This window comes from Rhyacophila brunnea, unplaced genomic scaffold (genome assembly GCF_057557595.1).
Source record: "Rhyacophila brunnea isolate RB1 unplaced genomic scaffold, BYU_Rbru_1.0 scaffold_3, whole genome shotgun sequence".
NCBI classification, from domain to species: Eukaryota; Metazoa; Arthropoda; class Insecta; order Trichoptera; family Rhyacophilidae; genus Rhyacophila; species Rhyacophila brunnea.
This window is the reverse complement of record NW_028232965.1, coordinates 6,125,229-6,148,849: the sequence shown is the minus strand read 5'-3', so window position 1 is coordinate 6,148,849 and position 23,621 is coordinate 6,125,229. Positions and strand designations below refer to the sequence as shown.

Sequence of the window (23,621 nt, the reverse complement as noted above, 5' to 3'; positions counted from 1 at the left end):
TGTTAATGAATAATTTTTGGTACGAAAAGCCCAAAAAATGTGTTGAATTCGCGAAATCTCGAATCTCAAGAAACGAAATATACAAGAAATCACAAGCTCTAGATTAAATTTCTCTTTTATTAAACATGCATTTTTATGATTGCGATGTTTAGTTAGTGCTCTTTATATACGAATATATTAATTGAATATATATTCTTTTCTTCATCCCTTAACGGAGATCGGCCACCACCAGGGTAATTTTGATTCTATCATCTGCCACCCGTTACAGATACAATGAACCTGCACTTGTACCCATATTGTACAGTTACCTCATGAGATTTTCAACCCGGCCTGCCTGTTATTCAAGTCAACCGCATTTTGGCATCCCATAATACTATTAAAAACCATCCACAAGAGTGTAGGTTTACCGTGAAACTACGGAATGCTGGCATGACCTGGGAAGACGCAAGAACGCTGGTGAGCGACGAGGATATCACGGGGATTCTTAAGCCACGAAATAGTGTTGTCCTCCTATATTTACCGTTGATCTTTCCTTAGATAACGAGTCGGGGAATGATATACCTTTCTCCTCTCATAATGTGGGCAAGGTATTGTAGTTTTCTAAGATATTTAGGAACATGAGTCAATGATAAATGGGACCAGTCTTAGGAAATAAAAACAAAAATTCAGATAACAGGGGTCTTTCTTAAAATTAGATGTCTTCTTAGCAATCAAGACCTTAACTTAGATCTGAAACTGTGTATGGTTCGCTACTATGACATAAAGGTATGGACGCTAAACTGGTAGATATCACAGTGTTGAGGCTTTCAAAATGTGGCTGTATAGATAAATGCATCCTCATAATTCCTTGGACTTACAGGGTGACAAATAATGTTGACTGAAATGAATAGGAAATGACCCAGAACCTCTGCATAATATCAAAACCAGAAAACTACAGTTTATACCTACCTTCTAATTATTGATATTTCTTGACATCTGACATATTGTAAGTTAACATTGATCATGTTCACTGGAACATGACTAATGTTAACAGAGTGGTCATTTTGAGAAATGACATAGTGAATAATGATATTTAGTCATGTTCACACTACTCGTTAACATAAATGATACTTTGATGTTATGTATACAAGTATTTTAGCTGCTCATTATATTATCAATTACGATTTTTTAGACACACAACCTATTTCAGTACCAACGATGCTACGCAGCACTATTACATATCATACCAACACACATTTTGATAAAGAAAGTAGCAAGCAATATTTAAAATTATTTCAAATAATTCCGCATGGTGCTGACCTAAACTTTTGTATTTTCATTCATTTTAAATCTATAATAATTTAGTTTTTAAATATATAAAATCTAGCATTTATTACTAAAATTACTATACTATATTTAATAAAACTAATTACATGCTATCGACTTTGGAAGTAAACAGATTTTCTACACACCTCAATAAAATAATTCAAAAACCATAATTATAATACCGAATTGTTAGAAACCAAAATAACATATTTTTTATAAAAATAAATATGACCATAGGTAATTAATCATTAACCATTTGGACCGAATATTTTAAATTGAGCTACAATAGACTATAATGTTAGTAGAAAGAAAGAGAACTATTTACATGATACCGTGATATTGAAATAATATGTTAAATCAAAAACTAGTAATGATGCATAAACATAAGATATCCTCTAAATCTGTATCATAACTTATTTAACTTTGTACAGAATAAATATTAATAATTAACTAACTAAAATCTATCAATTATCTTTTTTGGATATACTGTTTAGGGGGTCGGCGGGGCGAGGTAAAATGCTCTCATGCTGACACATCGCCCCGATGCAGTGCTGCAGTTGGCAGGCATCGGCGTCGCTCATCATGGAAGCCTGAACAGTCTTATCGGAGGACTGCGATCTGAGGTTCCTGGGCCGGCGGTCTGTTCCGTCGGGCGCCAAGACATTCCTCTTGAAATTATCCACCAATCTGGCCATGGAGATATCCGCTTGCTGGGCTATCGAGCTGCCCGCCATCTTCGCCAGCGACGTTTCACTGAGATCATGGAACAACCTCAATATCCATTTTTTTAAGACAACAAAAAGAGTCAGTGGACTTTCGAACTCGTTCGGTACGATTCCATCGACTTCACTCTCGAAAAATGATAACAACGGAAACCAAATCCTAGTCCTGTAATAAGAGAAAATAATCTTTTAGTATTTATCATTGTCAAGTAAGTATTCATCATCACCTTGGATACTGCCCAAAGACACTTCTGAACAATGAAATAGTTGTTAGCTATTCAATTAACCTATTAAATTAATTCTCTGGATCCCAACACATTGAAAAAACTACATGTGATATTTAAAATCCTGCTTAAAAAGCTTAATTACATAATTAATTATTATTCTATGTACTAATAAACATTATATGTATTTTGTGAGGCTAGGTAAATTGTATTGGTTATTTATACTAAGAATATTTTGTCTGAATAAATTTTCAATACATTTAAATATTAGGTAGGTACGCAGTATCACAAAAAAGTTTTGGTACAAATAATTTCCTATCTTAAAACAGCTGTTGATTTTTTACACTTTTACGTCATTTTATACATTTCCGAAATGAATTGTGCAATTTTTCAGCAATCTGATACTTCCAGAGATTTCATGTTAATCTGCTTTCCTACAATTTGGCAGGTTTCACATTTTACTCATGCTGTAAAAATTTATGTTCACAACGCTTATAACATTTTATAACATGCTTTGTTTCTTCCAAATGTTTTATAAAATTCTTGGAAACCAATAAGAGGACGTTGGCACACAATAATTATTGTAGGGCGAACAACTTTGGAAATCCATATTATAATACTGCATTTATGATCTACCTCTCTCTCCACTTAAAGGTCGGTACTGACTTGAGCAAATTTGCGCGCTTGAATACTGCGCGCAGAAATTTGCTCATGTCAGTACAAGGTCAAATTTGCGTGCGCATACGCTTTTCGTACAAAAATTTTAATCCGCACAAACGTTCGTACACGTAAATCATTTGTGCGCGCAAATTTGCTCAATTCAGTACTGACCTTTATAATATAGTTTACTTTGACGATCCATGATTCGCAGACTGTGAGGATTTTGTTTATTTTTCGTGCATAATATTTTAGTTTTCAAAAAAAGAGCCAGCCGTGCTGTCAGAATTTCATAGATAATGTAAAAACATTATAGTAGTCTGCAGCAAGTTTAACGTGAAGCGTGGCCGTTTCACGAACTACAATACTGGCATAGATCGCAGCGCCACGACGGCGGCCATGACGCTTCAACATATCATTTTCGCACTGTATAATATATATTACAATACCATTCATGTAACATTTTCTATGGGTAATTAATTAATCCACTTTGAATCTGTTTATGTGTATTAATAATAAGTAACTTGCAATAATGTTGCTTATCGATAATCAATAATTTACTATGTATGTGACTACCTATATTTCGCGTTCTCTATTTATAATGAAACTATATTATGCTATTATGCACGTTTCTCGCTATTTCATCAGATTATTTGCATTACCTCTTATGCTTATAAGCAAGTAACATTCTCAATTATGTATATCGTAATGTAGTAATTACCATAAGCCCCTACATATGATACTTTTTAGACTACATTTTTGTGACTTTCGTGTGAAGTTATATAGGAGTCATAAATAACCGTTAAAAAATATGAAGAGTATGCAAAAACAGGCTCATCGCATATTTTTCATTTTTAATATTTAAATGCCAATTTGTTAAACAGAGGAAGTGTTCAAGAACGGTATCATTAAAACTACCAAAATCGATTTCGCTTCATAAATGAAAGGAATAGAAAGTGTAGTCAAGGAAAAAATAAGCTCATTGTGTATGAAACTGCACAAAAACGTAGGATATGTTTTTATTACTTTATTCCACTTTTATTATATTTCAAAATAAATGAGAAATCAATATAATATAAATTCTTTTATTTAATATTAAACCCATTTTCCAACCAATAATGAATACATTCTTCTTTTTGCTCTCCTGCAAAATTATCATTTTGTCGATGAGCCTGTTTTTGCCGTGTACCCTTCGTATATTATACTACTACAAAGGTTCATTATAAGAAACTATGTAGGGACTGAGCTTCATAATTTAACTTTAGCCATATCTTTACCAGACCGCAATATGTAGCAGAATTCAAATAAAAAAAATACTCCGTGACATGAATTTTTGACATATGGATTACCAATAATTCATTCAAACAGTTAAAAATACAAGTGCGCATGCAGTTGTTGAATCAGATCAATAAGCAGATTTAACACATAATAATCCAAATAACAGTATGTTAGAATACATTACCATGGAAGTAAAGTGAATTAATCTAAGATCGATTCTTATTCCAGTCATGTCATAAAAGTAAATTACCACACAAAGTGCATACGATTTTAATTAAAATGCGCAGCATATCATGTCGAAACAAACAGTATGTAGAAACGTATTTATAATACAGTTAAATATGTGATTAGCGGACAATGACACAATTTCATATTTTACGTCAACTGACATTTTAATTATAAACCTCTTTACCACTCGGGTCCATCCAGATCGATTTTCAAAAAAGAATGTATTTAGTATTTTTTTTAAATATAATATTTATATCATTTCACAAAATTTCCTGATACTAAACTTTATATTGTATTTAATAAACAATAATTAAAAAGTGTGACGCAAATAAAATAATATCATGTTTCTTGATAATAGATTACTATGAGATTGAGTGTTGTGAGTAGTATGGCCAACATAAAGGTGCATTTTCACTTGTGGAACTGAACAAACAAGTGAGCCTGGACACGATAGTATTCGTTCACTACTCTTTATTCTCATAAACCGTTTATCATGTAAACGTACCTCCGTTTTTCCAGGGTGGCCTTGTCCAACTGATAAAAATGCACCTTTAGAATGAGGAATGTTTTGTGTTAATAGTATTTAGGAGAAATTTCAGAGAAATGTTTCTAAATTATATATCGACAGATTAATGCACAGATGTTGTACTATGTCCAATTTTGTCTGCTTTGAAATAATTAAATTTTAAAAATTTATATTGATTGAAAATTGAAGTTGATATTATGTACTAACGATATCCCATGAGCTCATTCGCGTGAAATACGGAAGTAAAAAGTAGACAGATATACAGAATCGAGACATACACATATTCAATTTGATTTTTTTTTCAAATCAATGAGATAGACAACGGTTGGATGTGGGCACGCACACCTCTACATAGATCTCACCTCACCATTCCACCGCTTCTATCTGATCACTAGTACTTGTGATTAAATTTTATTATTAGCTGACTGCATTTGCGCATTCGACAATAATTACATTTAGGTGTACTACCCGCACCTCACTTCACCACCCCACCTCTATTTACCCCATACTCACTGTTATTTTTGAGGCAAACAAAATTTACTAAATTGTTACCATCAGTGTAATCTAGGCTGTGCGTGGTTCACTATTTTTTAAATTATAACAAAACAAGCAAACGGACAGACAAAAAAAATTGTAATTTGTGCTTTGATACATTATCATGGAAATACGTCAAAATGTTGATCTCTGAAAGCAAATATTTAGAAAACGCCGACAGACACTTTAATTATATTATTAGTATAGATTAGAATGAAACATTATCATCTTATCACATAAAAGATGGACAATTAATATCTGAGCACAAGCTCCGATATACATACATATAATGAAATAAAACAATATTAAAATTCTATGGGCTATAGATAATAATATTATACTGTATTTAGTGTTATTTACCTCATAGAATCTCCTTGCATAAGTGCCTGGTTATTAGAGAGTGTATGATAATAAAGAAACAGGCGGGAAGTGATGTAAAAAGCGATGAATACATCAATAGAATAATGCTCATGGGCGGCAAGAATAAAGAATATACCAAACATATTCATCAGCCACGTCACAATATGAAGGAGATAAAGACTTCTGGAAGTATCTGAAACGTTAAAAGTAAGTTATGATAAAAATTCATGGTCATTAATTATATTAATAATATTTATATCACTTGGATCTGTTTATTTGAAAAGAATGTTGTTCTTTTATTGAATAATATTGTTGTCAGAAGGGGTTTGACACATTTAACATTGTTTTGTATACAAAAATCGAGCGTCACTACGCCAATCACTACTAAAAATATCATAATTTAATAAAACTGTTTTTAATAAATAATAATTATCTCAATAAAAAAACTCATAATATTTTGATGTAAGACTAAAATATCTCCCAAGAAACTGATAAATGATATCAAAATATACAAAAAAAACATACTCTTTATGCAACATGACGTACCATTTACAGCACAGTTTGCAATTTTTGGGCAGAATTTCAAACATTTTTTTCTTACAATAAGTTATTAATATGAATTATAAATATTGTTCAATACGGAAATAACAGTTTCATTGACAAAAAAAGGTGAGAAGTTTTTTTTCAACATTTTCATTTATATGTAATTATTACTATAAACACAACCTTGGCAAAAGAGATATGAATATTAATTATAAATAAAATATTTTAAACAACTTAAGTGTAAATTGATGTTATTTTAATTTATTTATAATAAATAAATATAGCTTTCATTCGATAAAATGACCCGTCAATTCAATATTTAAAAAAATGTAAATTTACTATTTACATACATTAATAAGTGGACCGTATTTTCTCTTATCGGCATCTCACATAGTGGCAGATATTGTAACAGAGTTTTGGCGAGGAATCGTTGTCAATTAGCTCAACTCCTTGCTCAGAATCAAGCACACTGGCCAATTATTTGGAGTACTGAACTGGAAAGTGGACAGGTGGAAAAAATTGTCAGAGGAACGAGGGCCCACTCTTGATGTCAATATAGTCATGGTCCTTTTGGTCATGAAGATCATCATATTGCAATCTAAATAATCGAAAATTCAAATAACCCAGGTATTATTAATTTTAGTCTGAAAAATAATCATATAATACTTAATTGAAAAACTCACATTCTGTGATGAAAAAGTTCAGCAGCGTCAAGGCCACTGTATGTCCAGAAAACATGTAGTCCCCGCAAGTCCTAACGCCCCTCACCGACATGCCAGCGCCTGTCCAGATAGCATAAGCTTGGTTCAAGCGTCTGCTCCAATTGGAGTACATCTCCGCGTCCGAGGGGTAATGGCGCGGAGCACATTTGAGATGACCGCCGGGCACACTCAACGATGTTATGAGCATAGTGATGCATCTCAATAAGAATACGGTTCCGGATAGGGCAAAAAACCGACGTAGAAGAATAAATCTAGAAGAATTATTACAACATGGTAATGATAAAATTGGATATTCAGTATTGAATAAAAAATACTAATTTAATTTTAAAAATCTACACTTTTGGTATAAAGAAATAGTTCTAAAACAGCGATACTCAACCTACGGCCCGCGGGCCACATGCGGCCCTTTAAGCTTTTATGTGCGGCCCGAAACACATTTATTATCAGGAACATGATTTTTAAAAATCTGGCTTTCTAAATTTCGTATATCTTGAGATTCGTTTCGAATTTGACGCACAGATAGTGACACCCGAAGAGGATTGTCATTATGGTCCACATCAGATCTGGTATAAGAGTGTTGCTATTGCACACGCTAGATTTATTCCCAAAAAACAAATATTTGACAGACAAGAACGCGCGCATTTAATTTTTTTGCTCTTAAAGAATTTAAGAGCAGATTTCAGGACTTACGTTTTATCAAGAATTGTTTGTTACTTATAGAAAATCCCTGGCACCTAGAAACAGCAACTATAACACAATTAGCTGCATTGGGATATGATTATGCAGAGCTTTTTGTTGAATTTATCGTATTTAAGAACGATACTAATCTGAAAGCTATTTTTGAAGAAAAAAGAGAGGGTTAGGATTACATCGATTCCGGAAAAATACAAGACTACAAAATTGTGCCTTCCTACTCCTCACATTGTTTGCATCAAAATATCTTTGTCAATCATCGTATTCCAAAATGAAATATGCAAAAAACGTATACACGAATCGACTTACTGATTCTCACCTTGATAACGTATTGAGGGTAGCATGCAGCAATTATAAACCCGATTTGTCTAAAATTGTTGAAAATTTATCTCAATGTCAAAAATCACATTAATTTTGAAATAAACGCTTGGATACACATTTACTTTTTTCACTATTGTAATTTTTGACGAACAGATATGTATATTATTATTCTGTTTTAGTTTATAATTTTTAAAATCTCAAAAATGTTTTGTAAAAAAGGGGGGGTTTCATGATTTTTTTCGTCACACCAGTAGTGATGCAGCCCGCGTTACTTTACAAATATATGTATTTGGCCCGAAGAAAAAAAAGGTTGAGTATCATTGATCTAAAACAAACATCTGCAAAATTCAGGTCCCATGGTGTGCAAGTTTACTTGGGACACCACGGTTTAGAAACTCACTTATATGTCATGATACTTTCGAATGGGACACAGTTGCCCTTTATTTGAATCATTTCTGCAATAACGAATGCATTAATGTGAAATAAATACCTGTGTTTATGGAAAAGAAGTACACCAATCCAGATAGCCATTAAAACTGATCCGGTTATTTCACACATGTCAAAAGCCCATGGAATGTGAGGCACATTGTCTAAAAATAAATCAGGTAACGGCGGATACTTTTTCATGTCGGGCACCTTGTCATGGACAATCACCATCACAACGGCTGTCACCCACGTAACTAGAAAGACATAACCTAAAAAAAAAAAAAAAAATGTTGTTTGTATTTTTTTCAATACTGATTATAAGTATACATATTTTTATTGAAAATACATAACTTGGAACAACCTCAGAAACAAACCCATTAGAAACATCCCATAAAAATTCTTGGACCAGTTGGGATTCAAACACACAACTTGCACTTGCCAGGCGAGTGTTTTATCCACTAAGCTATGGAGGCAAGTTGGTATCCATTAGAAATGGCCATAAGATATTTTTGAATAGGTGTGTTTCTAAGTGTAAGGCCTGAGTGGACAGCAGTTGTCGGGGCGTGAGCGGCATTCGCAACTCAAGCGAATAACCGTATAAACGTATGACCAAAAAAAGACATTGTCTACAAACATTTTCACACACGCTTATACGTACGTTTGTGTTGCGCACACTGCTCACGTCCCGCCGAACGCTGTCCACTAAGGCCTTACACTAAGGTGTTTCTGAATTGTGTCTATTATGTATTAAGTATTAGTCGAAAAAGAGTATTATATTCCCAAATCTTGTGAATTATTCGATGAATAAAAAAAATAGTTTATTAAAAAATATTTACATTCCACAACTTCTTTAAATTATTGCTTGGGGAGTTCTTACAGCTGTTATTAATTCATAGGACAATAAAAGTTTTGAAAGAGTTTTGACACTGCCAGCAAAAGTTTGAGTTCTTGTAATATTTTGGCACTGCTTGGAGGATAATAATCTGTAGAAGTACTTAATGACTCGACGGCCAGTAAATCTTAATTATATTTTGTTTAGTAAAGTAGAGTTTCGAAAACTATAAAAAAATATTGAATCTAATACTATCTTCAAAAAAGGTAAGTTTTAAATTATCTATTATCTGAACAGTAGGCATACAAAATTTGTCTAAAAAAGAAAATATGAATATTTTTTATTTCTCATCAATCAAAATAAAATCATTCATATTTAGTCATATGCATCAGGGTTGGCAAAATTGTTGTTGTTATAACATTTTAGAATAAAAAAATAATTGCAAGCTATCAATTATTATTCATGAAATTTACATAAAAATGACATGTTAAAAAAAGCATACAAACATTTAGAATATAATGTTAAAGTATCTTTCATATTACTTTATGGTTATTAAAGTTAAAGTTATTATATTGGTTACAAATGAATGACATTATTTAGAGATAACATTTTTCTTTCAACATTGTAAAAAAAATGACCATGCTCCCATTCTTTGTGATTCATTTGTTTAAATTATTTTGATTGATTGAAGGAAGGAAACTATAAGTTATCAGTTATCACCATAAATTAGAAACTGATTGAAAACACTATCTTATCACATGACACGCAGGGTGTTTGTATAGACCTATACACTGAACACCCCATTTACACGGTAGATACGTTCCACGGGATACCATGTTAAAAAAACGTGTAAAAAAAGTATACACTAAAATACTTTAAAAATTAAAGGTAACAAAAATTATTTACTATGTTTTAACACATTCTGGCCAAATTGGTCTCCAACGTGCATTCAGAGTTGATGGCTTTGCACTGTGCTATTTCGAAATCATGTAAAAAAAAAAAACCGTGTAAAAAGGGAGTTCAGTGTATATCTGAAAATTATAGTTGAACATGTGCAGAGGCGATTTCTTCTAGTGCGCAGGAATTACGCAGGGTGGCTGCCAATGACATCTTAAGACGCGAACTTTTCCGTGATCGGAACGCCGCTCATGCAAAAATGACCGTCTTTGGACGTCCCGCTTTAAACGGGATTTTACTAACGTAAATCAATTATTTTATACATACAAATATGTTGAACACACGACATTATATTGGGAATATCGTCACATACTCAGAATTGAAACAGAATTCGTTTTTACCACTTGAAACGTACTTAAATTGATTTTTTTTTTTGCAATAATATTCGCGGTGTGCAAGGTACCGCCATACATACACCTACTGGCAGTAAAAAGGTTAAGTATAATTATTGTTACGGCTGCTCTTACATCAAGCCTATTGAAATGCAATGCTTTCTATGCTTGGTACCGCTACGACCGTGTCATGTTTTCTGTCAACACTATCAAACTTAACGGGGTATGTTTATAATTTGTATATTGCTTTTTGTTTGTTTGCAGGAGAGAACCCTGTTTTACATTGAAAATTAGATTTTATAATTCAATAGATCTTAAATTACAGAATTTGCTTTGAGATCAACCTGTTGACTTTGCGATACCTGATATAGGTACATGATCTCACAGACAATGACAGCAACAATAAAAGTAAATTTTCTGTAATAAGATGCTCAATGTAGTTATTCGAAACAATTTTGAATTGATTATGATGATTAAATGGATAACTAACCTTCATCTCGGTAAAAAAAATATACATAAAATAAAATACAGGAAATATTTAAGTACTTACTTACTTTAGATAAATAATGGTTGAGTAAGTACTTATCAGAGAGTATCATTATTACAAACAAATGATCATATTAGATTTTCGTACAAAGGTTACCTACGAAAAGAGTTGATTCAATTGAATAAATATTTATACTTTGATACTCCTTAAAATACAATATTTTAAAGAGATAAGATTACAATGAGGTTACAGAAAACATTTTATAATTTGAGATTCGACTTTGTCTGTGGTTTTATTAGATATCTTTTATGAAAAGAAACCTGTACAGTACACAACAGTCGATGAACAACCATAATACAATCTGGAATGACAGGTCTTTTTGGATGGAATTATTTTGGAGTTAAACATGGGAACGTTGTCAAGAATGTTCAACAGCGACCAAGGTTGACTACAGTTAGGCAGTAGCACTGAATTGCGAGTTACAATGTTAGTGCTAGTTATCGATTATCTTCTAATGCAAGTAACCTGTTCGCAGTAAATGAAGATTTTTGATTGCATTAATTGCCTCTATAATCCAATGTGGATCCTGGCCACCTCACAAAGAGGTTTCATAACAGATTTTTGTTCTATGAGAAATAGATGTTAGCCACTTGCTCAACTTATTAAGTCCATGCTTGGGATCCAAACAGACATTGAAAAAACATCATATGCCTTTGCCACGTGCGAAATTCAAACCCGAGACACATGAGTTCATAAGCTGACAAGTTACTGCTTGGCCATCGCGGGTTCACTAACTACCCTGACAAAAAATAGTTAGTAACTTCGTAACAGAATAACTCTTGTGGACACACTTTAGGGATACTGAAGATGACATTCTAAATAATCTAACCCATATATAACTCATTTTCGGTAAAATGTCTGTCACTGTAATGGTTTGGCTTAGCAACATCGATGTGTTCTATCTTATTTTTATACCATTACGCAATAAGCTCACAAAGTTCGGTGGATGTATGTGACAGCAAAGAACTAGGGACCAAGAAGAGTGGAGAGAGCAAGGGGAGGTCTACATCCAGCAGTGGATCAACCCCGGCTGATGATGATGATCGCATTAAGACCAAAATATTATATAATTTTATTGAATAAGTCTTCCTAATATATACTTATATATGTTACCATGTTTTACAATACAGTACACTCTCAGTAATCCGCTGCTCGATTATCCGACAACTACTATAATCCGCCGTTATTTTTACTAGTTGAAAGCACAAAATCAAGCTTTATAAGTCGCCGGTATTCGATTGTCAAATTCAGTAGTCCGCCACGTTCAAGTATACAACGCATATGAGACAGGCTTATTTTGGAAACTTCTCCTTCGTAAAACGTACATTCATCGCGAAGAAAGTATTGTACCAGGGAGGAAAGTGTCCAAGGATCGCATCACAATTATGCCGTGCTCCAATGCAACCGGGACACACTAAATGAAGCTTTTGGTCATAGGGAAAGCCAGGAATCCTAAGCCATTCAAGAATATCTGCCTCACTGAACAATTGGTTGTGTCAAGTGATTTACTATTTAATATTTATTTAATAAACCTAGTTTATAACAGTGGCGAAGGGTGAAGGGTTGGAAATGGGTAGGCTGTGGAGAAAGCACACTTGTTAGATGTATTTACTGGAAATAAGAAGATAATCCGACATAACTACTGATGAATAGGTAAGTACAAAAAAACTGATGAAATTTCAAAAGCTCACTGATGGTATAAATTCTAGCAATTAATTTGAATTATGTATTTTCTTAAATATAAACGCAAGATACGCTCAAAATATATTGAAAATATCCGTTGTTGTGAATCTGTTCCATAACAATATATAATTTAACCCGTAAACTAGATATTTTAAAATACTTCTATATTTAAAACACAGACTTACATACAATATCAGATTTCAACTTACATAATTGGCTGAATAAATTGTCTTAGTCTATGAATAAACTAACCAACAAATAAAAATCACGAGATAAATTATTTATTATTTTCAACAACAATCAATATTTATATGTGATTGAATCCCTAGAAATTATTTTTTTAAATTATCTTATAATTTATTTTGAATAAATGTGCACTTACGTAAAATGTAAGCGCTCCTTAAATAGCTTACCAATTTATATGGGCCGCCGCAGACGTCTTGAAATTATGAGAAACAAACTTCATACAAAAAAAGTTTTCCATTCACGCGAACGTAATCCATACAATATGTGAAGCGAAACGAGATGTCGCTTATTTTTTTAAACCATTGAGACATGCCATAAATGGTGCTTATTGAAATAGTGGAAAAGATCGTAAAATTATTATGACAATTATACGATAGATGTCGTTGGACATATTGAATATATTATTATAATTATTATTCTCATATGTCAATATAAAATTAAAAAATATTTTTCTTAAGAAGGTAGGCTTTAAGTAATCGCCTTGTATGGAGTCTTCGCCACTGGTTTATAAATATGTATAATTAAGTAAATACTTGATTTTGATTATAAATAAAACTGTAATTTACTGGTATAAATTTCTCAAAAAAACTATTTTTACGAAATACCTGTTTTAATTTTTACTATATTTTGTATGTACCTATGCACTATAATTTGCCGCTTTCACTAATTGGACACTTATCTGGTTTTTGAGGTGGCGGATTACTGAGAGAGTACTGTATACAGAAATTTTGTACATTTTAAAACAATAAATCATTTCAGTCATATAAATTTAAACAAAGACGATACATCAGTGAAACGGCAAATAATTTTCAACTATAGGCGCGACGAAATTTTGGACTCGCTGGCATTCGGAGAGAGAACGTCGAGCTAGAAACACGTCAATTTGTTTCGTGATGGCGACGGGGGTATTAATTCTTAAATCGTGTAAAGATGACTAAAAACGTTACCCATTTACTTGAAAAAAAAACGTGTCAATGAATATATTATTATTGTTACTAATAGAACAATAAACAGAACATTAAATGGACGCATGTTGGATTTATATGACAAATTATATTTCGTTTGGCATGTGTCATTTGCACCTGCGACCCGCAATCCGCGCATCACCTAGCCACGATCTTTTTAGACCGTACCTCAACTGAGGTATAGCCTTAAGTCTTAGATCTTCACAATGAGAATAATTAAGTCAATCAATTTTGGAAATCATACAACTTTACGCCATGACTTTTTTAAGGCTATCGAAATTTAAGCTAGGTAAGTATATAAATTTGTAATGCTTTTTGAATTAACATACCTACCTATCTTAATTAAAATAAATAAATATAAAGCTAGCCGACAAAAGCATATTACCACATGCTCTTTGTGACCAACTGTAACCAGTACTGGGGTAAGGATATGTCCAATCTAATCGGATTGGTTTACTACATTACGTTCAGGGAGGCAACAAGTAGCTCTGCTAGGAGAATTTACTTGAAAAAGAGGATTATTAAAACTCTTTCTGATACTAAATTGCCGGAAAAATATTTCAGCCCTACACATTAAAGTATATTGTATGTGGTAAACAAAATGTTTTTGCTTGCACGAAAATTGAAAATAGTTTGCTCTGTCACAATATCTAGTGATGAGATTTGTTGTTTATTAAATTTTTTCCCACACTTACTCATAATTTGCTTACACAACTGCACTAAAGTGAAAACATATTATGATATGTGTCAGCTAAGCAAAGTTCAATGAAATACAGTTTTTCCTATCATCCCAGTAAAATGATTATCATTTATTTGTGACTAATTGCTATCATATTGGAGATGTTACTTACTTAATAATATTATAATTGTTTCAAATTCCTACACAATTTTTTTTATTTAATTATTTTATTAATAGTATACAAAAACTCTACACACAAACTGCTATCGATTACGATATTCCAGTGACTCAAATATTTGTAGAAAGAACACTCAGAGAATGCGCTGGCTACCTATGTCATGTGTACAGGGAACACAAAATTAACTAGCTCACCCTACTGGGTGTGGTATAACAGGCTAAATATCTCGAGTGTGGAAAAATATGGGATAAACTTAAGAAAGTGTTTAAGAATATGCTATTTTCAATAGGTAATAATATGTACCTTACTTTGTCATGTTAATGTAATATGCTTTCAATCTTTAGGAACGGTTGATGCGTTTTTTTTTTACTTGGGTATTATGGCGGTCAGGCCATAAACTACCTTGTTTCAGAACTTTGGTCCATGGCGATGGCTTTTACATTTCTATTTATTAATTTGTTCTGTGTATACGTACCATATTAACAGTATGAACAAGTAATATTGAGCACTCCAATAGCACATAAAAGAAGTACGCTAAAAATTCATTGACTAGATGAAAGAGTTACTGATGACTGCCGTTTGCCCGGGATACCTACCGACTTGGTAAGTGGCCATTTTGGATAAAGACATGTAGATAGAGTTGTTGGAGGAAGCCACCCTGGGTTATCACAGCGTTGATGACAATTCAAATAAAACATTCACAAATTGGAGGGTTAGATTGACTTCTGATCAATGATTTGAGTTACCCCCATCTCCTCCAGATGTGTATATGCAGCTGCGCTTTGTGTACGGCCGCCTTCCATGATGCTATAAATGTGTCAGAATGGAAAGGTTTTAGTTCCACACTACCTTGTCCCAAAACGAGGTTTCACAGGACTGATCTAGTAACCATGCACCTCGGTGCTTAAAAAAAGAGTTTAGAAAATAAAAAAATAATCTTGACTTGCTCGGCGGTCATTTATCTTTAGTGGGATGAAGTGTCCTCTATACCCATATTCTGAAACTCTGCCGAAACAGAGGAGTCAGGAGTTTAAAGTGATGAATCTAAGGAGGGATCTAAATTATTCTGTCCTCCAGTGGGCCACAGATTTAAATCCCACTGACCATAAAATTCACAATGTATATGGATGCAGGACTGATGGCATGTGCCTTAGCATTTATGGCCAGTAACCAGTTTACAGAAAAATGGGTCGGGTAATAATTTTTACACTCTATAGTAACATTGGTTTATTTAGTTTAGTTGTTTTATTTCAAAACACTTGAATATTTATTTATGAAAAGTATTTCATCACCATCTCTAGTTTGTCATAAATGAAGGCCTCTTCTGCCTCTTTTTTGCAAAGAATCGTTTCATATTTTATATTTGGCCATCTAGAAACTAGAAAGTTAACTACCAACACCACACAACAACAAATCTGTTCTTTAATACAGCATATTCCAATTGTGCAAATTTTCTTCTTCATTTAGATACCTATAAAGAATCTTGTGTGAGTTTAGTTTGAAAAACATATTGAATGGAATTTAAAGGTATGTTATTTTAAGGTTATAAAATACCTATGTGAAGAATTAATATGTATCCCTTATGGGTTAATAATAAATAACGAATAATCTAATCACAAAATATATAATTATGCAAATATTCTTACAATTAAATACAAAATGTATCAAGGACCAACCTACTTATTGGTTAAATTTAGGTGGGTACCTAGTTATGCAATGAAATTGAATGTTTATCTATCAATTATTTATTTTTTTAATACGAAAGAAGGATTTCTTACTTATTTATGTTAAATGATTCAAATTAATATCAATGTGTCATTATTCTATTACATAAGTAAAACACACATGTTTATATGGGACCCATATAATATGATGTGTACCCTCTGTAATAAATATAAACAAATAACTTAAATTTGAAGGATGACAACTAATCCTTGCGTTGTTTACTTACAAAGACTGAGAAATGCCTTCCAAACTTCAGGTTTGAGTCTAGAAGCTCTTCCATCCTCCGAACCGGGCCTTGAATGTAATTCACTTTCGTAGTCGTTATTATTTAACCGTTCTTGGAATTCACTGCCACCTTTTCCGACCTCGCAGCTTAAATTAGATGGACTTGCAGTAATAAAGCTTTCGTTCGTCGGAGTTAAACTAGTTTCAATTAAACCGAGATCTATCATCGCCGGATGATTGTCCCGTTGAATTAACTTTATTTTTAAAAATAGCTTCTTTCTGTCTCCGAGGGTCAAAGTATTCAAAGGATTTTCACTAAAATCATGACTGTTTAAACTTAATATACAGGGTCCATCTACGGATTGATTTACTAAAAGGTCTCTGACACTTTTTGACACATTCTCTTTGATAAGCCATTCATCAACGTCTTGAACCGTCCAGTTTGAAACTGACATTCTGTTTAAGAGAAAGAATATTTAGAATCACTTTTTTCTTGAATATACCGTATTCTAATTAATGCATCGCATAATATTGACGATGTCACAATAAAATTAACAGTACACTTCCTGTATCAACTGCTCTCTCACTGAATAAACGTCAACAGAATAAGTATTGCCATAATAATGTCAAAAGTACCGTAATATTTAAAAAAAACAGGATGTTCACAATTTTAACGAAATGTCGACACGTCACAATAACGCAACTACGTTCATTATTGAACATTAAGATCGAATAATTCAATCCAATCAAAAATATTGATTGAAATGTGCGGAACGAAGGATTGTAATATTTGCTTTTAATTTTTCCTTAAAGTTTAATTAACTGTCGATGAACCTATTGTCAGTATGAAATAGAAGATACTATAATATTAAATTATATATTTGTGTAACGAAATTAGACAAATCGACCGGTATAGTTACCTACATACCATATAAATCGTTTCAATTCGACATGACAGCGCTTACTGTGTTTTGATTGTTTCAGTATTGTTATAAAATAATATCGAATGTAGTGTTATCGTTAAAATGCTACGGTTTTTAAGTAGAAGAGGCCGTTCCTCGAATCAGGTGAGAGGAGGAAAGCAATCCTCGCATAAAGGTAATCAAAACAAACACATAATACAATGCAGAGTGATTCTTCTGGACGACACCGATCTGACGATCAATCTGTCGAAGAAGGCCAGCGCGGCAGATCTGTACGAGCAAGTTTTCTACTCTCTGGACTTGATAGAGAAAGATTACTTCGGCCTCCAATATACCGACACGAATAACGTCAAACATTGGCTCGACCCGACGAAAGCCATCAAGAAGCAGGTCAAGATTGGCCCGCCGTTCACGCTGCGCCTGCGGGTGAAGTTCTACTCTTCCGAGCCGAACACGCTGCGCGAGGAGCTCACGCGCTATCAATTTTTCCTGCAGCTTAAGAAGGACATCTTGGAAGGGAGGCTAGAATGCACGCCGAGCACCGTCGTCGAGCTGTCGGCCCTCGCCCTCCAGTCCGAACTGGGCGATTACGACGAGGCGGTCCACAACCCGGCCGCTGTTTCAGAATTCAGATTCGTGCCGAACCAGACAGAGGACACGGAGATACTGATCCTTGACGAATTCAAAAAGTGCAAAGGCCTCACTCCGGCCCAGGCCGAAGTTAACTATCTGAACAGAGCCAAGTGGCTCGAGATGTACGGGGTGGATATGCACATTGTCCTCGGCAAGGACGGCTGTGAATACCATCTGGGCCTCACTCCCACCGGAATATTGGTCTTTGAGGGGCCGCAGAAGATCGGCCTGTTCTTCTGGCCCAAAATTAGCAAGCTAGATTTCAAGCGAAAAAAGTTGACCCTCGTCGTCGTCGAAGACGACGATCGGGGACGAGAGCAAGAGCACACCTTTGTGTTCCGGCTACACAACGAGAAGGCGTGTAAGCATCTGTGGAAGTGCGCCGTAGAGCATCACACCTTCTTCCGGCTCAGGGCACCCGTCAAGGGCCCCTCCGCCAGGCAGAACTTCTTCAGAATGGGATCCCGTTTCCAGTACTCAGGAAAGACTGAGTACCAAACGACGCAGCAGAACCGGGCACGGCGCACAGTGCAGTTTGAGCGACGCCCTAGCCAAAGGTTTGCTCGCCGACAGTCGCATGTGCTGCGGGAGAGGGAGAAAACTGTCGCGCCTAAGCCCGAGAGCGTCCCTATTGATCCTCCTGGGGAAACAGCAGAGGCCGCCCCCTCTCCTGTACCTCCCTTCAACTCTGGCACCGTCAAAACGTTGTCACGGAACTGCAGCGAGCGCTCCCAGCATTCCAGCGGCCTAGACCGGAGCGAGGGTGACCCGCCCGCCAAGACGAACGACGACCGCCCCAAAGCCGTCGATTTGCTGGATGTCACCGATCCCGACAGCGTCTCCAAGGAGGACTCAATCTCCAACAAGGTACTATTCAACAAGGACACCGTCAGAAAAGACTCTTTCCTCCAGAGCGTCACTGTCAACCAGGGTTCATCATGCAACTGTGCGTCGACGAGTGAAGCCGTCGTTAATCCCCTCAGCGATCTGCTCAAAAGCCTGGTGAAGGATCGGCTCAATGTGGATGACTCCCGCAACGAAGTGCGAAACGAACTTCTGATAGACACCTCCTCGGCTTCCGTGGAGGTGCCCAATAACCGGCACAAGTTCTTTAATTCGGGCGGTAAGCCGTTGCCTCCCGGTCAGCTCAAGTGCAACATCCTCAAGGCCAAGGACAGCGAATTCAAATTTTTCAATGACAGCTGCCAGGCAAGCCTACCATCCCCATCATCCCCCTCGCCCAAAGTCTTGAATGAGCCGCAGACGACAAACGCAGCTGTACCTCCCGCCGATGTCTCAGAAACGCCCCTATCCAATGCCTCCCAGTACGTGTCGATAGTGGTGGTCGAACCGCCTGACGCGCCGAACTCGCCGCCGGCACAGCGGGATAAAGCAATCAATCAGTCCATCACACAGCTCTCACCGTGGCTAGTCACCTCGGAGCCCAGTTCGCCCGCAGCCACCGGTGAGAAAGACATAACAATCATTCACAGAAAGTCAGTCATCACCACGCAGCTGTGATTTTATCAACCGAGGGTCGGTATCTTTTCTTTCGATGCATTTTAAGAACCAGTGTTTTTCTCTCCGGCTACTTGTAAACATTCCGTCCATAATGTGAATGTGTCTTGCCCCGTTTGAAATAGATGCGAATACATTCCATTTCGCGCGAGTTAGGTTTTAAAAGAATATAATATACGAAGAAGTTTTTTCATCCTTCTATTGAGGTTACTTGAGTTAAAAATTTTTAGGTGGTAATCTATTTATATAATGAATATACTTACATAACTTACCACAATATACCTACAGTATATTATTATATTTTGTTATTATAATATAGTGCCATTTTTGTATATTTTAGATGTCTTAAGTTATATTGCGTGATGCATGATCCTCTTTAAAGAAAATACATATGACATACCCATTGTGTAACACAATACGAACGATTCTTCAATAGAATTCTATAATTTGATAATCAGGATTTCCGCCCACAATAGTTGATCCTCATATTATTAATATAAGCAAGTATATTGATCGCATTTTTGTATTCATGCATATATTACTGTAAAACATTAGTGAAGTTTCAAGAATTCAAGACTTCGATGATTCCGGCCATACCGATTATGTAGCATTCGTTTCCCCATATGAACATATTTTTAAATTATTACTTCATTCCGACCGAGTGCAATGTTTTTATTTAGCTCATATTGACTTCACTCGGCCTCTAAGATATGTTCCTATATGCAGTAGAACCTCGGTTATCCGGATCTCGATTATTCAGATTTCTTTTGATCACCAGTTTCATATGATTCGTACATAATAAGTATTCGGGAAATAATATACCTATGTATTTTATTATTTTTTCGATTATGAATCCAAATTTATCGTTATCCGGACTATATTCATCTCCAAAATAGTCCAGATAATCGAGGTTCTTTGCTTTTTGATACCTTTTATATGTGATAGTTCATCTTTTTAAAAGAACTTTCAAAAATTGCCTTCTATGGGACCAAAATTTTAAATTTTTCATGCAATATACTTAATATTATATCGGTATTAGTTCATAGGTATATTTTTTAATTGAATCTGCAAGCTTGATACATGAATTGAATGATTTTTATACACATACTTAAATAATTATATTTTATTGTACTGGGACGCAGCTAGTTACCAACTAATAGCCCAGCTCGAAATTCTTTCTTTTACAAAGAATAAGATCAAGTTCTTTTTAATTAATGGAGTTTATATATTATTATATTCCTAGGGTAGCTGGCTTGTGCTGTGCTTATTTTTAAGAAAATATATATTATTTATAAACGATTACTATGTAATGTAATTTTATGAATTTACTATCGAAATAATTTTAAATAGGTATGTACTTACTTATAAATAACATAATATTATCAACAACAGTATTACAAATCTTACAAAACTATTTTTTTTTCGAATTTTATTGTCATGCTAGAAAAAATTTTTTGGTTGAAACTGTTTTATTTAAGTGGCATGTAATTATTATATTATACCTAGCATGTTTTCAATCACACAATGCAACAAAAAAATTGCAACTGCCCTTTATATAGAATCAAGTCTTTTTATTAGTGCAGGATATTTACCCAACAGAAGGGCCACAATCGCCACTAGTGCGTTTTCAGAGGTTAGATAAATAGGGTGTCACAGCTGACATGGTTAAGGACATAATAAAAAAAATGATATCTTGAGTTAGCTGTAACTTTATTCACTTGCCATTTAATTTTTACTTGAGACCTTGGTAACCAAGCAGATCTACCGTGTGTACTACTACTCCTGTGTATCTGAAACCCATGACCTGCTCTATTGGTTATCTTTAATCACAAGTTGGAGATTAATAGTAAATATATTTCCTTGTTTTAGACAGCCATTGTCGAACAACCCGATTCACATAAATAGGAAGTTGGAAATGTATTCCTCAAAATATGTAGCATTTGTATAATTTCCGAGATGTGTTTATTGGTCAAAAGTAATGTGGTCTGGTGTATGACATGGGGAACTGTAACTTAGGATTTTTAAATCTACTTGGGTAAATGCTAAAAAGGTTAGGATCTACTAATGTAATGTTTTAAAAACAGAAATGATCGACTGTGCTTGGTTTAATAATAACTATTAATTTATTTTAATAAAATTCTTCATTTATTATCAGTACCATTATTCTAATCTGTATAATAGGTATCTACATTCCATCAAATAACTTTGTTAACAGCAATATTTGACTTCACTATATTCTTGTACCTATATCATAATATTCATAGATAATTCATGTACACAACAATGTACTTATAAATATGTAAAATTCCTCTATAAGTATTGTTAGATATTAGTCATCTGATAAAATGTATCATAAAATTATAACCGTTATTAAATATTCATCACATTGAACCTGATTACATTTGATGAATATTACATCTATTTGTGTATTATGTATAATATCTGTGCCTTATTATCAAACCGAATAAATCTATATATATATACACCTTTAACATCTGACTGCAGGATTTGATGTTTAAAGATTTTTTTTTTGATAAACCCATTCAAATCATTCAGAATGCATTATATACTACCATGTCAAATCACTCAATACAATGATCGACTAAAATAAATTTCTGCTATTATATAATAAAATATTATATTCATTTGTCATGAGATACCTAGACAACTCATCATTAGAACATGTTAATATTAATTAAATTCTGTCTTCTTAAAACAGTTGTTTTCTATTAAAATATCGTTACTATCAACCAATCATCAAAAAAGAAATATGTTATTACTTACAGTTGCTTTAATAGTGTTCTATATCAATTCATGATGAAAAGCCTTCATAGAAAATTAACCAATTTTTTTAACGTAATGTACAATTAATATTCATTGTTATCAATTCAATGTTGGGTGGATCTCCGTTGTTCTTGATATCAAAATTTGAATGCGTCCAATCAATTCAGGCTAAACTCACATGAACCCCAGCATAAGCACACTACATGACTTATGGGCAACTATGATTTTATATGGAAACACGTGATTTTCCTTACACAGACTACTAACTGAGGTTTATTTCGACATGCGTCTCAATAAGTGAACAGTATCACCCACAAAATAGTTGCATTCGATGATCGAGCGCAACTCACATAAACGACAAGCCAACATTCTGTCATAAATAGCTACAATAATTTAGCTTATTGAGCTTAGTGAGCACAGCATGTTCCTCAGCTGCAATGGCTTTTCTCATAGCATCTTAATTCAATCAATGTATTTTTGCTCATTCTGAAACGATTTCGAATTTGTCATACATTCTCAATGGATAATAAAGCAAGTAAAATTTACTCTCATTTTTGTTATGGACTTCAAACCACTAAGAAGAGGTTTGTGTGTTGTTGGTTCTGTTGAAAGCACAATCACACAATAACTGCAAAATAGTTGTAAACATTTAGTACATGTGAGTTTAGCCTTATTTTGCTTTCATTAATTATTAAAACATTTATGAAATTAAAAAATCTTATGAATCATTTTTGAAATTAAGTGGAACATAAAATTAACTATTTCTATAAATAAACATTTCGATAACCCTATTTTTATGCAGTGTAAGACTGAATAACAGGTTAAAGACTGATTTATTCTCAACCGTGTATGTAC

The 23,621-nt window shown here is 34.0% G+C and overlaps 2 protein-coding genes across 2 annotated transcripts; one reads left to right on the top strand and one right to left on the bottom strand.

Annotated features, from left to right (window-relative positions):
- Positions 1 to 1,679: 1,679 nt before the first annotated feature.
- On the bottom strand, positions 1,680 to 17,515 carry LOC147067786 (sphingomyelin synthase-related protein 1-like). The gene is made up of 5 exons (XM_085952301.1): positions 16,910 to 17,515; positions 8,604 to 8,808; positions 7,061 to 7,350; positions 5,835 to 6,027; positions 1,680 to 2,193 (listed from the first exon to the last, which is right to left on the bottom strand). Exons 1-5 carry the CDS (start codon positions 17,361 to 17,363, stop codon positions 1,770 to 1,772), a joined length of 1,566 nt encoding a protein of 521 aa, XP_085808427.1. The 5' UTR covers positions 17,364 to 17,515; the 3' UTR covers positions 1,680 to 1,769.
- Positions 17,516 to 17,815: 300 nt separating this feature from the next.
- On the top strand, positions 17,816 to 20,766 carry yrt (erythrocyte membrane protein band 4.1-like yurt). The gene has a single exon (XM_085952187.1). The coding sequence runs from the start codon at positions 17,934 to 17,936 to the stop codon at positions 19,983 to 19,985; it is 2,052 nt and encodes a 683-aa protein (XP_085808313.1). The 5' UTR covers positions 17,816 to 17,933; the 3' UTR covers positions 19,986 to 20,766.
- Positions 20,767 to 23,621: the final 2,855 nt, after the last annotated feature.

What these genes read in the sequence shown, in the direction of transcription:
- yrt (XM_085952187.1), top strand. Translation starts at nt 17,934, where the DNA reads ATGCTACGGTTTTTAAGTAGAAGAGGCCGTTCCTCGAATCAGGTGAGA.
- LOC147067786 (XM_085952301.1), bottom strand. Translation starts at nt 17,363, where the DNA reads ATGTCAGTTTCAAACTGGACGGTTCAAGACGTTGATGAATGGCTTATC. An exon ending in CTTCTTTTCCATAAACACAG is followed by an intron (nt 7,351 to 8,603) that starts GTATTTATTTCA and finishes TAATTCTTCTAG; the next exon opens with ATTTATTCTTCTACGTCGGT. An exon ending in GAACTTTTTCATCACAGAAT is followed by an intron (nt 6,028 to 7,060) that starts GTGAGTTTTTCA and finishes TTAACGTTTCAG; the next exon opens with ATACTTCCAGAAGTCTTTAT.